The sequence below is a fragment of the Streptopelia decaocto genome (assembly GCF_964273445.1).
Source record: "Streptopelia decaocto genome assembly, chromosome: 22".
Lineage (NCBI taxonomy): Eukaryota > Metazoa > Chordata > Aves > Columbiformes > Columbidae > Streptopelia > Streptopelia decaocto.
Window position 1 is genome coordinate 3,096,101 of NC_138677.1, and position 15,796 is coordinate 3,111,896.

The 15,796-nt window shown below is 52.6% G+C and overlaps 1 protein-coding gene across 4 annotated transcripts in view; it reads right to left on the reverse strand.

Moving 5' to 3' along the window:
* The window catches only part of SCN4A (sodium voltage-gated channel alpha subunit 4), a 45,275-nt gene that overhangs the window by 28,675 nt on the left and 804 nt on the right, over positions 1-15,796 (reverse strand). For 3 of the 4 annotated variants that reach the window (XR_014185881.1, XR_014185882.1, XM_082070812.1), the window contains exons 2-8: positions 6,890-7,191; positions 6,456-6,576; positions 5,569-5,656; positions 4,767-4,895; positions 4,543-4,634; positions 2,528-2,842; positions 27-90 (exon numbers count right to left, since the gene is read on the reverse strand). Coding sequence is in view for 2 of the 4 variants with exons in the window: in XM_082070812.1 (XP_081926938.1) it covers positions 27-90; positions 2,528-2,842; positions 4,543-4,634; positions 4,767-4,895; positions 5,569-5,656; positions 6,456-6,576; positions 6,890-7,153 (1,073 nt within the window). In the remaining 2 variants the exon portion in view is untranslated. The remainder of the gene's footprint in view (positions 1-26; positions 91-2,527; positions 2,843-4,542; positions 4,635-4,766; positions 4,896-5,568; positions 5,657-6,455; positions 6,577-6,889; positions 7,192-15,796) is intronic. The other variant, XM_082070813.1, reaches the window with a different exon arrangement.

The window sequence follows — 15,796 nt, forward strand, 5'->3', positions numbered from 1 at the left end:
TGGCCACCAGCAAAGGCTGAACTCACCCAGCATCGCTGCTGTTCCCGCAGAGCAGGGCGTCGAGTGCTCCTTCCAGAAAGTAGAAATTTGCTTTGCGGTTGGGGAAAGAACAAGACATTAAAAAAGGTAACAACAAAAAAACCCAAAACAAACGAACCAAAAAACCCAACAAAAAAAACCCCAAATCAAACCAAACCCACCACCACCACAAACAAACCAAAACAAAAAAACAGAACCCACAAACATAGATTTTCAAATTCTTGGCAGCTCGTTGCTGTCAGGGAAGTTCCCGGAATCCCAGCATTGGGTGCTGGGTTCTTGTCTCTGCTGACTTTGCTATTTGCATTGAACGACTTGGCACCAGCTCCGAGACCTTGTGGAGTTGTTTCACCAACCCAACCAGATGGCTTCAAGCCCATAAAGAGCTCAGGAACCAGCCAGGTTGGCCAGGGAAAGTCCTCCTGGGAAGGTGGGATAGCATGTGCTCGAAGGACATGGGCTGGTCCGTTTTGCTGGGGGGAACAAAAAAAGGTATATACAAAATAGGAGGGCATTCCCAGGGGCCCCAAAAACCCCTGTGGAAATGGTTTGCCACTGCTCCATGGCCATCGCATTCCTCCTGCTGCTCCCATTCCAATCAGCCCCTTCCTGGTGGGGGAACCCACCATGTCCACAGACCAGGGGTCCTTAAAGCTCCAGCACAGACCCAGAGCCACAGGAGACACCTAAAAGTGACACCACAGGTCACCTTCCCCTAGGGACACACAGCTGAGCACCTGCAGGACATGGAAAAGGGCAGCTAGACCTCACAGAAACAGAGAATGATAGAAACACAGGATGGTTTGGGCTGAAGGGACTTTCAAAGTTCATCCAGTTCCCCCCTGCCATGAGCAGGGACATCTTCACCAGCTCAGGGTGCTCAGAGCCCCGTCCAGCCTGGCCTGGGATGTCTCCAGGGATGGTTCAGCCACCACCTCTCTGGCCAACCTGGGCCAGGCTCTCACCACCCTCAGGGACAACAGTTCCTTCCTCATGTCCAGCCTGAATCTCCCTCCTTTACTTTCAAACCATCACCCCTTGTCCTATCACAACAGGCCCTGCTCAAAAGTCTGTCCCCATCTTTCTTCTCAGCCCCTTTTAAGTCCAGAAAGGCTGCAATAAGGTCTCCTGGAGCTTCTCTTCTCAGCTGAACACCCCAACTCTCTCAGCCTGTCCCCCAGCAGAGCTGTTCCAGCCTCGGATCATTTTTGCAGCACAGCCCTTCCAAGAGCCACACAAATTTCCTGAAAGCATCCCCAGCTCTACCTGGCTTCTTGCCACCAGGCTTTTATTTAACCTACATGGGCTCATCGAGGAGACATGAAACTCCAGGAGATGTGTTTTTGGCCTGGCCACAACCTCTGTTAACCCGCACACATGGCCGCAAGGTGCTGTTGCTATTTGTGCTGCACTCGCTAGATCCTGTAGATTGAATTTGCACTCCTACCAAGGAGCCTTCCTGTAATTGATGCCAGAGCTACTTGTACAGTCGGGCAAAGCAGCTCAGCCGAGAAGTAACCTGACCTTCTGCTGAGTCCCCTAAATGAGACCCGAAACATCCCCATGGAGCATCCCACCACCCTGCAGCTCTGCCAGGCAGGTTTTCTGAGATTTTTTTTACATTTTCTTGGAGTTTTAAAAACCTCAAAACCAAAGAACAAACCAAGAAGCCCCACCACCCTTTTTGGGACAAACTCATCTCCAAGAAGTAGTAGTAATGTGGTAAACTTGGAGACCTGTCTGAGGACCTGTGCTCCATCCCATGCAATCATCACTGGATGCAGTGGTCCTTGGGGAAGGACCCAGCTCTGATGCAGTGGTGAAAGCGGGTGAGAGATGTCACTCCTGCATCCTTCCCTCAGGTTTTCCACCCAAAGTCCCATCTGCTCCTGGAGGGTTTGGTCTCCGTGCTGTGACCAGACAGACAGAGCAGCTGTTCACTGGTGCCCACACTATGTGGAAATACTGGTTTGTCCTGGCCTCCCCATGGTGAAACCTTTCTGGAGGAGTCTGGCTTGTGCCGGTGGACTGCATTTTCCCTGGGAAGGAGTATTTGATCCCATCTTTCCAGCCCATGAGTATGCACAACCTCTTTCACCCACCAGTAACATCTATCCCTGCAAAGCACCTCGGCAGGAAGGTCCGTAGGACCATTTTGGTTGGAAGAGACCTTTAAGATCATTGAGTCCAACCGTTAACTCAACTCTGGCACTGCCCCATGTTCATGAGAACATCATCTCTGGTCTGTTCATCCCCTCCAGGGATGGTGACTCCAGCACTGCCCTGGGCAGCCTGTTCCAATGCCCCACAGCCCTTTGGGGAAGAAATTGTTCCCAGATCCAACCTCAACCTCCCCTGGCGCAACTTGAGGCCATTTCCTCTGGTCCCAGGGAACAAACCATTTTGGTCAGACACAGAGGAAGAGTGAGGAAATGGAGGAGCAAACCAGGATGATGGTTCAACGGAGAAAGGGACACATGGACGTTACCTTCATCGTTGATGTAGGCCTCAAAATCAAAAGTGCTGTTGCTGGTGAAGTTGGTGGTGAAGTTGCCGTCAGTGAAGTTGCCATCAGCAAAGTTGCCATAGAGAGTTGCGTTGGTCAACGTGTCATTGTCCAGCCCCATGTCCCCCATCAGGGTGTCATTGAGGGGGGGCCACCGCACACACTTCTGCCGAAGGTTCCCCATGAAGAGCTGGAGGCCGATGAGGGCGAAGACACTCAGGCAGAAGACTGTGAGGATCATGACGTCCGAGAGCTTCTTCACTGACTGGATCAGAGCCCCAACAATTGTCTTCAGCCCTAGAGGGAGGCAGCGCTACTGAGCTAATTACTCATTTGCTAATGGTGGAGAACATGCTCTGGTGTTCCCAAAAGGTGCTGGATCTGGTGGCGACATGTGGTATCACCAAGTTCACCCCAGCTCTGTGCCCTGTGTTGCATCCCAGCTGCCCCTCTGTCCCCACACTTCACTGGGCGGCATAGACCCTTCCCCAAAAACTGTCTCCAGTGCCAGCCAAGCCTCCCCATGCCAACCTTAACCTGGGCATTACAAACCAAAGCCCAGCCTGGCAGCTGTTAGTTCCTTTTGGCTTTATGTTTTACCCAGATGCAACCATCTGGCCTTTTTTTGGCCCAGACCTCCAGGACAGATCACTTTGCTGTGGCACCTGGAAAAACTATTTTCCAGCCCAGCTGGCAGATGCTGAGCACTGATCTCAGGTCAGGAAAGCCTGCGTGGTCCAGCACCCCCATGTGCTGCTGTCTCGTGGGTGGCCAGGAGCCCAGCCAGACCCTCCAGCCTGACCCCTTCAAGCCGGAGAAACCTCAACACGTCTGAGTGAAGGTGGCAAAGCAACATTTGCATTAAACATCAGGATTAACTCATCTCTTTCCCCCCAGCATTGCCATTTCCTCCACAGGGAAGGCTCATCAACAGATCCTCAATGGGTTTTTGACGTGGAAGATGTTGTTCCCATCACCCCAGGTCTACATGGATGATGCCGAGACATCCTGACATTGATCTTAAAAGCAGCTCTCAGCACAGAGATTTCTCACATGTAGGCAATTCTCAAAAGACACATGATTTTTAGCCCTGTCATCATGACATCCCCCCCAAACTATTTCGGTAAAACCCTGTTCTCCAAGGGCTTGTCTATGTTGGGAAACTGCTGAGGACAGAAATTCCAAAACAGCTTATTTTTGCAACAGCTATTTCTGCAGAGGCTCTTGGGGGGATGCCATTCCTGAAAGCAGCAGCAGTTTATGTTTTCCTAAATGCAATTTTTAGCCCATTTGATACAGGCAAAAAAACCTCTTCAAATATGGACTGTAAAAATCTGGAAATTTCAGGGACACACAAATTTATTCACCACAATAAGTTATAATTTTCAGTTCAATCTCATGCTTCTCCAAGGGGTCTGACCTATCATTTCTGTGAGCTTGCACCAGGAGGTACCAAAGCAGGGTATTAAAATGGTATCAAATTCAGGAAACAGCCATCAGAGGTGTTTGATAACACACTCCTGACTCTGCAGGATGGATGTTTGGGGTGATATGAAACACTCGCCACATGGCTCTTGCATTAATGCCCATTAAATATCCCAATCCCAGCAGCAGCACAGTCAGCAGTGGGGACAAAACTGAGTTTATAGCTCCAAGGACCAAGCAAAGTGTATTGATTAATCAAGCCCATGAACACAACGTGAGTACAAGCCCACTTAAGGCATCTTCAAGGAGCCCTAGAACCACCAGATCTGGGTCATCAGGGCCTTTCCTGGGCAAACAATTGAATAAGTGCAGCTACTTTCAAGATATAAAATCAGCAGGACCTGACCCAAAAGCTGAACTATGTGGAAAATTATATATAAGCATCCAATACCTTATTGCCTCTGTTTTCTCTTAGAGCTGCCAAAAGAACAAGGAATTGCTGTGAACTATGGGAAAACCTGAGCTCAAGGAAGGTGAAGCTATGGAGGGGAGACCTCTTCTTTAAGTCCCACCTGGTATCACAGTGATGGTTTTCAAGGCACGGAGGACACGGAAGGTCCTGAGAGCAGAGATGTTCCCCAGGTCCACGAACTCAGTGATGTAGCTGCAGGACAGGAGAGGACTTAAGGGCTTTGCCAAGCACCCAACCCTTTGGTTCTCAACCCTCCTCCTCAGGTTCCATCCCCCGGGTGCAGTGGCCAGACCTCCTGTCCTCCCCCCATCCCACCAAACTCACGCCATGGAGATGACCATGAAGTCCAGCCAGTTCCACGGGTCACGCAGGAATGTGAAGTCGTCGATGCAGAAGCCTCTCGACAGTATCTTGATGAGGGACTCGAAGGTGTATATTGCGGTGAAGGTGTATCTGAAATGGGAACGGTGACTTGAGATGCTCACCCAGGTCCAAGGGCCAGCTCAGGATGAGGTTTGGTCCATGCCTACCAGTGGGACCATCCTGGGGAGCTGAGTTTGTGGGCTCATGGTCACAAGCTGCTGGGTTCTGGGGTGTTTCAGCACTGGAGGAGATTTTCACCTAAGCTCAGGAGGCAAGTGGGGACCTCTTGAGGTATCACCCCCTATGGTGACCATTCTGCAACACCTTTGGCCCCTGCTGATGTCCTACACCACCACACTCTCCGTAAAACCCTGCTGAGGCCCAACTGTGCAGAATAGCAGCAGAAAATGCTATATTTCCCCCTTTCCACCTGGAGCTGGTTGTCCATGCTCCTTAGAGTGGTGGATCTGCTCAGCCTCACCAGGCCATCACTGCTGACCGGACACAACCCAACCTGCTTTGGATTGATCTCCTGTCACAGGGACCCCACCGGGTTTTGGGCAGTTCTGAAACGCTCCCACTCTTTGCCATATGGGGTGTGGATGTCCTTTCTGAGCTCAAGAGGGCCACCAGCATCTTCTAATGACATCCTTCCTCCTCTGGAGGTTGCCTGGATCCCAACACCCCTCTCAGCCTTGGTCCTGTCCCTCACAAGACTGATGATCACTAGTGACAGGGGATGTCATGGGATGCAGGGACTTACTCCACGTTCTTGGACCACGCTGGGGGGTTGCTCATCGTCATAAACACGCAGTTGGTTAAAATTGTGATCATGATGAACATGCTGAATAATTTAAAACTTGTCAAGGAGAAACGCCCTGGCTGTTGCCTACATTCCCCCCTTCACACAGTTATGAAGCCAAGCACCCCTACTCCTCCTGTCCCCTTCCTGGCCCCCTCCCTAACCCCCTCCCCATCTCGATGGTGCTTCCTCTGCCTCCTCACTTGTCCCCTGTGCTCCTTCCTCTCCATCACCCCAAGATACATCTTCCCTTGTCTGATCTCTCTGCCACAATCACCCCTCACTTTTTCTTCCTACCTTCTGGCCACCAAGCTCTACTGGGATCACTTCCCACCGTCCTAGTACCCCTCGTGCTCTTGGGGTCCTTTCCTGTCTTTCCATCTCTGCTTGTCTCACACCAAAAAGCCTCAGCACTGCCTAAGTCACCTCCTTTTCTGTACCCCAATATCTTGGTTCCTCTGCCTCCCCTCTCCCAAGGCATCCTTTGAGCTCCCCAATTTACCCACTTCCCAGGTGGGACAGGATCCCCTATAAACATTTTCCTTCCTTTCCAAGGCCTTGAACCTCTTCCCAGGAAGCTCCACCACTTGGGTTTCTCCCCTTCTCCAACCAAGACTGAGCTCTTGGTGCCACCAAGGTGCCCAAAGCCTTTGAGGGGCCATTCTTAGGAAGGGACTAAAGCACTGGGCTGGCTGAGCAGTGTGTCCTGGCTGTGGAGGGGGTCAACCCAGGAGATTTGCTCACCAAACCATCACAAAACACTTCACTTGACCCTCTCCCAGAGCTGTTTGTGTGCTGAGCATGGGGGTTTGACCTGTCAATGAAGCAGCATCACAGAGGGCAAGGATATGAATGGACGAGCACTTTGATGGCTCCTCTGCGGATGGGGTGGAAGGGGCCCAGCAGGTAGAGGGCAGGGGTTGCTGAGAAGCGGAAGATGGACTTCCCTTTGTTGAGGACTATGAACGTCTGTGGAGAAAAGAGAGGAGGGAGATGGGTTAGCCCTTCTGCACACCCCCAAAACACCCACAGAACAAGTGCTGCCTGTAGAGGTGGGACCTCTGTGCATGCTTTGCATCTCCAAAGCCTTGGGACTTTGCCAAGGAACAAATGCTCTGCTTTAGAGGAGCAACCACAACAAGTGGGTGCTGTGGGTCACCAAGACGGGTTCATGCAAGACCATGGGGCATGGAGGAAAGAAGGAGAGGTCCATGCTTTGGTCTTTTTCTTGCGACTTGCATCTAACGCCAAGTCTACCCATAGGCTAAGCTCTGCCCCTCACCTTCTTATCCTTGTAGAATGGGTCCAAGTCCTCCAAGGGTGTCCCAATGAGCTCCAGTGGTGGGTCACCATAGATAAGAGGCAGGTTCTTCCCGGCTTCCAAGTCACTGCTGGGCTTGATCTCCTCTTCCTCCGGCAGCTCCACTTGCTGCCGCTTTATCTTGAGAGCCTCTGCCTCGAGGATGCGCTGCTCAATGGCAGCCAGCGAGGCGGGGGTGAAGGGACGGAGGTTCTCGGGGCCCGGGATGTGCGGCAGGTTGGCCATCCTCTCATTCTGCTCCTGGGACGCCTGCGCCCAGCCTGCTGGGGAGAAGGGGGTGAGAAGGCAACACCAGCTGGGGCAGTTTTGGGGGCATTTTTGCTCAGCCCTTGAAGTCAAGCTGATCATAGAATGGTTTGGGCTGGAAGGACCTGGAGCAGAAATCCCAGAGGGACACAGCCCCATGTCAACCCAAGCCTGCTGGAACCAAAGGTGGGATCTCATCAACACAAGCAAAAAGGGAATTTTTGCTACCACATGTCTCCAAGGGGACAGTGCCCATGGCAGCAGGTTGGCAGGGCGCTGCTGCTGCTGCTCCTCCAGAGTTATTCTGGATTTACACCTATTTCACACTCAGCAGCACTGGAAACTTGTCCTTTGCATTCCCTTGACACCAGTGGCCTCAAAGTTCAACCCAAAAGCACAGGGCTGTGTCTGGTTCTATCTGTCCCAAGTCCCACCAGGGATAGAATTACAGAACCATTTTGGGTGGAAGAAACCCTCAAAATCATCAAATGCAGCCATTACCCCCACCCCTGGCACTGCTCCATGTCCTGAGAACCTCATGTCCGTCTGTCCAGCCCTCCAGGGATGGTGACTCCAGCACTGCCCTGGGCAGCCTGTTCCAATGCCCCACAGCCCTTTGGAGAAGAAATTGTTCCCAGATCCAACCTCAACCTCCCCTGGCGCAACTTGAGGCCGTTTCCTCTGCTCCTGGCGCTTGTTCCTGGGGAGCAGAGCCCGACCCCCCTGGCTCCAAGCTCCTTTCAGATGGCTGTAAGGATGCTCAGGATCCACAGCACCCAGCAGGGACCAATCCATCCCATCTCCTGGGGACTCTGAGGAGCCTGTTGGTCTAGCCAGCCCCAGTTTCCTTGGACATAGAGTTTTTCAGACCTATTAGAGTGAGACTGTAATATTGGCCTCTCCAGCACCCTGCAGGGCTCTAGCAGCACACTGCTCTCCAAGGTTTTTCTCACAGGGTGCTACATGCTCCACACCTTCCCCAGCACTTCCCATTGCGTCCTGCCCCTCCGAACCCCCAGCAACGCCCCGTCCCCACTCTGCGCCCGGCCGGAGGTGGCTGTGCCTCCAGCTGCCACCAGCGATCACCGCCGGGGTCAGGTTTCTGCAGCCCCATGACTCTGCTCATTCCTCCTCCGGCAGGACGGGAGCGGGCAGCACCGGCTTCGCTTTCAGTCTGTGTCTCCTCTCGCTGGGCTAAACCCATTGTGCCGAACAGGTCCGGCTGCTGATGGAGCATCCCCAGCAGCACCGGGGTTTGCAGCTGTAGGGGGAGATGCTGCGGGCTGGTAACACTGCCCAGGGATAAGCAGGGGATGCTCAAAGAGGATCATAGAATCATCAAATCATTTGGGTTGAATGGACCTTTCAAGCCTATCCAGTCCAACCCCCTGCCATGAGCAGGGACGTCTTCACCCAGATGAGGTTGCTCAGAGCCCCGTCCAGAAGAGGCTGGAGAGGAACACAAATCCAAGACAAAAAACAACCCGAATGGTCATCAGCAAAGTGGGAATCAGCTTCGCTCACCAGGAACAGCAGAGCCAGGTGATGCTCAGCCAAGTGCTGGCAGTGAACAGCACAGGGGGGACTCCCCACAGCAGGGATTAGCCTGGTAACAACGGGCTCCTGCAGCAAAGCCAGCAAACAGCCAGCTCTGGGAGAGCCGGTGCACATGCTTTTAGCTACAAGAAGTTAGTGCTGGAGGAGATAAGCCAGCACTCAGCAGCTCAAGAGCTCTGGAAACCAGACCTTGTTGCACACACAACCAGAACCCATCACAGCACAATCCTGCAGCACCCATTCCTTGCTATTGCACCCCAAATCCTCCTGGGACAACCCACTTCCACCCAGACCAGCACCTAGATGCTGACTGAAGCCAGCCCTCCCCTATTTATCCCCCTGAGGACACCCAGGGTGGGGCAGGATGGTGCAATGAGGACTGCATGGTTTGGGGATGAGTCACAGCTCAGTGATGGATTCTCAGTCATGTGCAGCTACAAACATCATCCATTCTTTTCTACTCTACCCTGGTGAGGCCCCATCTGCAGCTCTGGGTCCAGTGCTGGGCTCCCCAGTTTAAAAAGGACAAGGAATTACTGGAGAGAGACCATAGAGGGACACAAAGATGCTGAGGGCTCTGGAGCATCTTTGTGATGAGGAGACACTGAGAGAGCTGGGGCTGTTGAGCTGGAGAAGAGAAGCTGAGAGGGATCTGCTCAATGGGATCAATATCTCAGGGTGGGTGTCAGAGGATGGACCAGACTCTGTTCAGTGGTGCCCAGCGCCAGGGTGAGGGGCAACGGGCACAGACTGAAACACAGGAGGCTTCATCTGAACACGAGGAGAAACTTCTTCCCTTTGCGGTGCCAGAGCCTGGGCCAGGCTGCCCAGAGCGGGTGTGGAGTCTCCTTCTCTGAGACATTCAAACCCCCTGGGATCCTGTGTGATCTGCTCTGTGACCCTGCGTGAGCAGGTGGGGCTGGGGATCTACAGGGATCCCTTCAACCCCACCTGTACTGGGATTCCCTATGATCCCTATCGTATCCCTCTCGCTTGCTCGGGAGGATCCCCAGGGCTGTGCCATGGGTCTCGGTCTCCCAGTCCTGCTGCGCACCCCATGAATCACCCCATAGCAGGTGTCACCCCTACATGTGTGAAATAAGTTTTAAAACACCAAAACCATGTGGGTGAGGAGACCTGCTGCCAGGAGAACATGTGTTTGGTTCAAACCCAGCCCAAGAGCGACGACACTCATTGTGGTCAGAGCAGCATTTATGTGTCCACGGAGGACAAGTAGCTTCCTGGGGAGGATTAAATACCAGAGTCCTTATCCCCTCAGCATTTCCCACCTCTGTACACCCAAGTTCTCAGCCCCGGTGGTGGGATGACGGGGGTGAAGAGAAGGAGAAGGGCCAGATCCCGCCACCATGCCCAGCAGAGCAGAAGGAGCCCCAAAAGCTCCAAATCCCCAATTTTTGGTGACGCTTGAGTTCATGGGGTGTGTGGCCAAACAACCAAACCAGCAGTTCGGTCCAGGCTCCAAAGGAGGGAAAAGCCTGAGCTGCAGCCAGGCCAAGAACTTTCCTTTTGGGGAACCCCCAAGGAAGCAGAACAGCAACTGAACCCCAAAAAGTTGTGCAGACCTTTCTCACTGTGTGCAATTTGAGAACAAAACAACCACTTTATTCTATAAATATGGCATCCTGGGTGATTTACGTTGAGCTCTCTCTGCTAAATAAGCTGGTAGAGCCATGATTTTACTAGTCCCATGTTGGTGGATGAGCCTGATTTAAGTTTCATATCAATAATTTAATTTAAACAAATGCACACTAAATAAAATGAATCATCTAGAAGTACAAGGCTGTGTGATTTTTAATATACACTCTGCTTCGTGTTCCTTGGTAAGCTGGATTTGCTGGAATCTTAAGCTGTAAAGTTCTGCTCATATTTACCAAAAAACCCTACAAACTACACTGAACGCTTGCAAGATAAGGTCTGGTTTGCACTTTGCTGGGAAGAATGGAATTAACTGCAGAAATAGTAATGACTTCAAGGAAAATGCAAAGAGATTTCAGATGTCTGGGGGTCGTTTTGCACTTCACTGAGAAGAAAGGGATTTATCAAGACAAAACAGCACCATGGACCATAAACAATGTGTACAGCTGAACAAAACAAGGGTCCATCTGAGATCAGTGAAAAAGATCCAATGAGAAGCAAGGAGACCCCAAACTGAAATATTGCCATTGGACTGAATCATGGCATGAGTAGTCTGTAAAGGTATAAAAATGGATGGTTTTCTATGATTAGCTGGAGTTCTGTGCAGGTACCCAGCCTGAGTAGGTTGAGAGAGGTTCTCCTGCCCCTCTGCTCTGCCCTGGGGAGACCACACCTGGAATCTTGTGTCCAGCTGTGGCCCCTCAGTTCCAGCAGGACAGGGAACTGCTGCAGAGAGTCCAGCGCAGCCACCAAGATGCTGCAGGGAGTGGAGCATCTCCCGGGTGAGGAAAGGCTGAGGGAGCTGGGGCTCTGGAGCTGGACAAGAGGAGACTGAGGGGGGACTCATTCCTGGGGATCAATATGGAAAGGGGGAGTGTCAGGAGGATGGAGCCAGGCTCTTCTGGGTGACAACCAGTGACAGGACAAGGGGCAATGGGTGCAAACTGGAACACAGGAGGTTCCACTGAAAGATGAGAAGCAACTTGTTCGTGGTGAGGGTGGCAGAGCCTGGCCCAGGCTGCCCAGGGGGTTGTGGAGTCTCCTTCTGTGCAGACATTCCAACCCGCCTGGACACCTTCCTGTGTAACCTCATCTGGGTGTTCCTGCTCCATGGGGGGATTGCACTGGATGAGCTTTCCAGGTCCCTTCCAACCCCTGACATTCTGGGATTCTGTGATTCTGAGCCATCCCTCCTGCTCTATTCTATTCTATTCTATTCTATTCTATTCTATTCTATTCTATTCTATTCTATTCTATTCTATTCTATTCTATTCTATTCTATTCTATTCTATTCTATTCTATTCATTTTCTACTCCCTTACTTTTTTTTCTGCAAATTCTGTTGCCTGAAAGGTCACTCTGCAGATGGTTATCAGGCTGCTGGAGATAAGACAAGCAGCATTAGGCACAGCATAATTCCTCCATGTGGTAAATAATAGAGTGAACCTGCCACCCAGCTCTTCTAAGTCACACTATTTTTGGATAAACCTAAACATTCTGCAGTTATCACACACAGGTGATTTCATGGTGTGTCAAGCAGGGCCCGGAGCTGCATTAGTGGTTTTGAGATTATATGAGTTTTTAGCAGTAACCAGGATAAACACCCTTTGGTTGTGCCAGCCAAAATTAGCCATTTTATAAACAAGTTTATGTTCCTTTCTGTAATGTGATAATGTGCTACTTAAGAGCCTGATGTTCGCTATCCCCAGATATGTTGTTGTCCCTTAATGCTTTGCTGTAACTACATTATCAAGACTATCTGGAAAAGTCTATGAAGTCTTCAAAATGCTTTTTTGCAAACAAATGCCTTTTATGATGCTGCTGGGGGTCCCAAACACTGCAACTGTTCTGAGCCCACCATAAACTTGCTCAGTTTTTAGGCTTCTCTTTTTTAAAGGGAGCTCAGGCTTAACTGTCATAAAAAGAAAGTAACAGCAGTAAAAAAAAATTCAGGTTGGACATGAGGAAGGAATTGTTGGCCCTGAGGGTGGTGAGAGCCTGGCCCAGGTTGGCCAGAGAGGTGGTGGCTGAACCATCCCTGGAGACATCCCAGGCCAGGCTGGACGGGGCTCTGAGCAACCTGAGCTGGTGAAGATGTCCCTGTCATGGCAGGGGGGCACTGGGTGGGCTTTGAAGGTCCCTTCAACACAAAGTGTTCTATGAAACCATCTCCAGCCCCTTTCCCAGCAGCAGATGATCCATCTCTGCCTTGAGATGCGTGTTGGGACAAGGACACCCGTGATCCAATGGGGATTCACACGGAGGACAAGGACGTGATGCTCCATCCCGTGTGTCACAGCGGGACCTTCAGCAGGTCCCCAGCCATGATGGGTGCTCCGCAAACAAGGCGCTGTGCCCTCTCCCATCCCCTTGTGAAGATGCAGCTGAGCCAGTGCTATCACTGGCATCCTTTGGAAGCCAAACCCTCAATCTGAACACGCCAAGGGGCACATAAACAACTAACCCCCCAAATATGTGCCCTACAGAGATGCCTCCATCCAGCAGCACCATAAGATGCATGAAAATTAATTCCACACACTTATGACCTGAGTTTACTCGAACTCCAGCACTTGAAAGCCTGTTTGCCCGCAGCCCTACCAAGGGTCCCGGGGTGTGCTGGGAGGCGGGGGTGGCATCCGCGGGCTGGGAGCTGTGAAGTCCTCAGATACTCTCCTGGGGCCACAGATGGAAATAGGAGGTTGCACCATCCTGCAGCCATGCGCTAACCCCCTCCTGCCCGGAGCCGTTGGGGATCCCACCCCGGCCACAGCTCCTTTCCATCCCTATGTCAATACTGATCCCTGGAAGGGGGTTGCTGGAACGGGGACACCGAGGCGGATGGCTGATTGGGTTTATTTGGGGGTGTTTTGGCCTCAGTGGGGGCTCGAGCAGGCAGGGAAGGGTTAAAGCAGGGACCTGTGATTGCCCACTGCCCACTGCCTGTCACCCAAAGCTCCTGCTCCTCCCTGCCAGCAGCTCTCATGTCAGCCTTGGAAAGGATCTGAGCGGTGCTGCAAATGCTGTGAGGGGACAGTATGGGGTAAGGGGGGGTGGTGGGGGGGCTGTAATGACCTGCTACACACCCCACAGGATCCCCCACTGTCCCACAGGTGGCATGTGGGACAGTGATGCAGCCACCTCCGAGGGAAGGCAGGACATGCCAGGAGAGACACAGCCCCACAGGAATCACCAAGGAGCAGCGCTGGGTGCAGATCCCACACCTGATCCTCCTGTGGGATTTGCAATATTGTGGCTCCTGCAGCATCCTGGAGCTGGAGGATCATAGAATCGCAGAATGGTTTGTGTTGAAGGGACATTCCCAGCTCCCCAGTGCCCCCCCTGCCATGACAGGGACATCTTCACCAGCTCAGGGTGCTCAGAGCCCCGTCCAGCCTGGCCTGGGATGTCTCCAGGGATGGTTCAGCCACCACCTCTCTGGCCAACCTGGGCCAGGCTCTCACCACCCTCAGGGACAACAATTCCTTCCTCATGGCCAGCCTGAATCTCCCTCCTTTACTTTCAAACCATCACCCCTTGTCCTATCACAACAGGCCCTGCTCAAAAGTCTGTCCCCATCTTTCTGATCAGCCCCTTTTAAGTCCGAAAAGGCCGCACTAAGGTCTCCCTGTAGCTTTTCTTCTCAGCTGAAGACCCCAACTCTCTCACCTGTCCCCCAGCAGAGCTGTTCCAGCCTCGGATCATTCCTGGGGCTCCTCTGGCCCCTCTCCAGCAGGTCCATGTGTGTCCTGAGCTGAGGATCCAGAGCTGGACCAGCACTGCAGGGGGGTCTCACAGAGCGGCCAGAGGGGCAGAATCCCCCCAAACCTGCTGGACACCCTGCAAACCGGGACCAACATGTGGCACATGTGGCCACCACAACCCTCCCCATGCCCAGCACCGAGCTCGCACCTCCACTCTGCCTTCCAGCTCCTGAGCGATCTCATTCAAATTCACTCAGATCTGGAGAACAGGGACTCGAAGCAGGGTATAAATAATCAAAGCGGTTCTCCCCCTTCCTCCCTTCCCTTTAAGTGACCTCATTAGTCCCACCTACCGAGCACTGAAATTATACTGGATGGCTCATGGTTACCTGCTGCCGCTCACTCTCGTACCCCCAAATCCAGCAAGTTTCCCTGGGTGCAGATGGAGCTGCCAGGGTGGCTCCACGGGGTCCTTTTGCCCCAGATCATGCCTTATGCACACAACCAGAAAACATAAAATGCTATTTAAATATTAGCACAGCCATGTCAAGGCAGGACTTTGTGGTATCAGACTGCTTCCTGTAAATTTACCCTTTTCCCTTGAACTGTTGTAACTTCAGGTGTTTTCCTGGCAAGGACTAAAGAAGACGGTTCCAGTGCTCACAGCATCAGTCCGACAGCTACATGTGCAGGGTCTCCCTGTGTAGCAGGACAAATTGGGGTGTGCCGCTGCCCCCAGGGTTTTATAGAATTGCTGTCCCTCAGCGATATCTGCTGTTAAATCTTTTGCAGGTTGTTTTGCTCGCTGCGTGCCCAGGCTGATCCCTCAGATCCGTATCAGCGGCGATGTGGGCAGGGGAGGAAACCATAGAATCACAGAATCATTTTGGTTGGAAAAGACACTCAAGACCATTGAGGCCAAGCGTTCCCCACCCCGGCACTGCCCCATGTCCTGAGAACCTCATGTCCGTCTGTCCAACCCTCCAGGGATGGTGACTCCAGCACTGCCCTGGGCAGCCTGTTCCAATGCCCCACAGCCCTTTGGGGAAGAAATTGTTCCCTAGATCCAACCTCAACCTCCCCTGGCGTAACTTGAGGCCGTTTCCTCTGCTCCTGGCGCTTGTTCCTGGGGAGCAGAGCCCGACCCCCCTGGCTCCAAGCTCCTTTCAGGCAGTTCAGAGATCAGAAGGTCTCCCCTCAGCTCCTGTTCTCCAGCTGAACCCCCCAGGTCCCTCAGTCGCTCCCATCACACTTGTGCTCAAGTTTTGTGCTTATGCTTCTCTATAAACTTCACTATGCAGCTCAGCACCAGCCCTGGGTACCAGAGGGTAGGGATGCAGGATCTGGCTGAGAAGATGCAGGACCTGGTTGCTGTTGTGAGGGATGGGGGGACCAGGGTGGCTAATTAGCTCTGGATAAACCCCAAAAAGTCGCTGGGAGTGCACAGTGCTCCCCACATATGCAGCTTCACACAGCCCCATACATCTGCTGTATGCGCAATGGGGGATAATCACCCAAGAAAAGATCTGAATCCCACCCCGGCACTGCCTGTTTCTGCACTTCCCGTGGGGGGAACTGAGCCCTGAACCCCACTTTGGTGTCCCCCTGCCCCCCAACACCCCAAAGCCTTTGGCTGTGCATGCAAACCCCGCAGCCCCTGCATGTGGATGGGGAGCAGTGGCTTCCCACCATGTCACCCCGTCACCGTA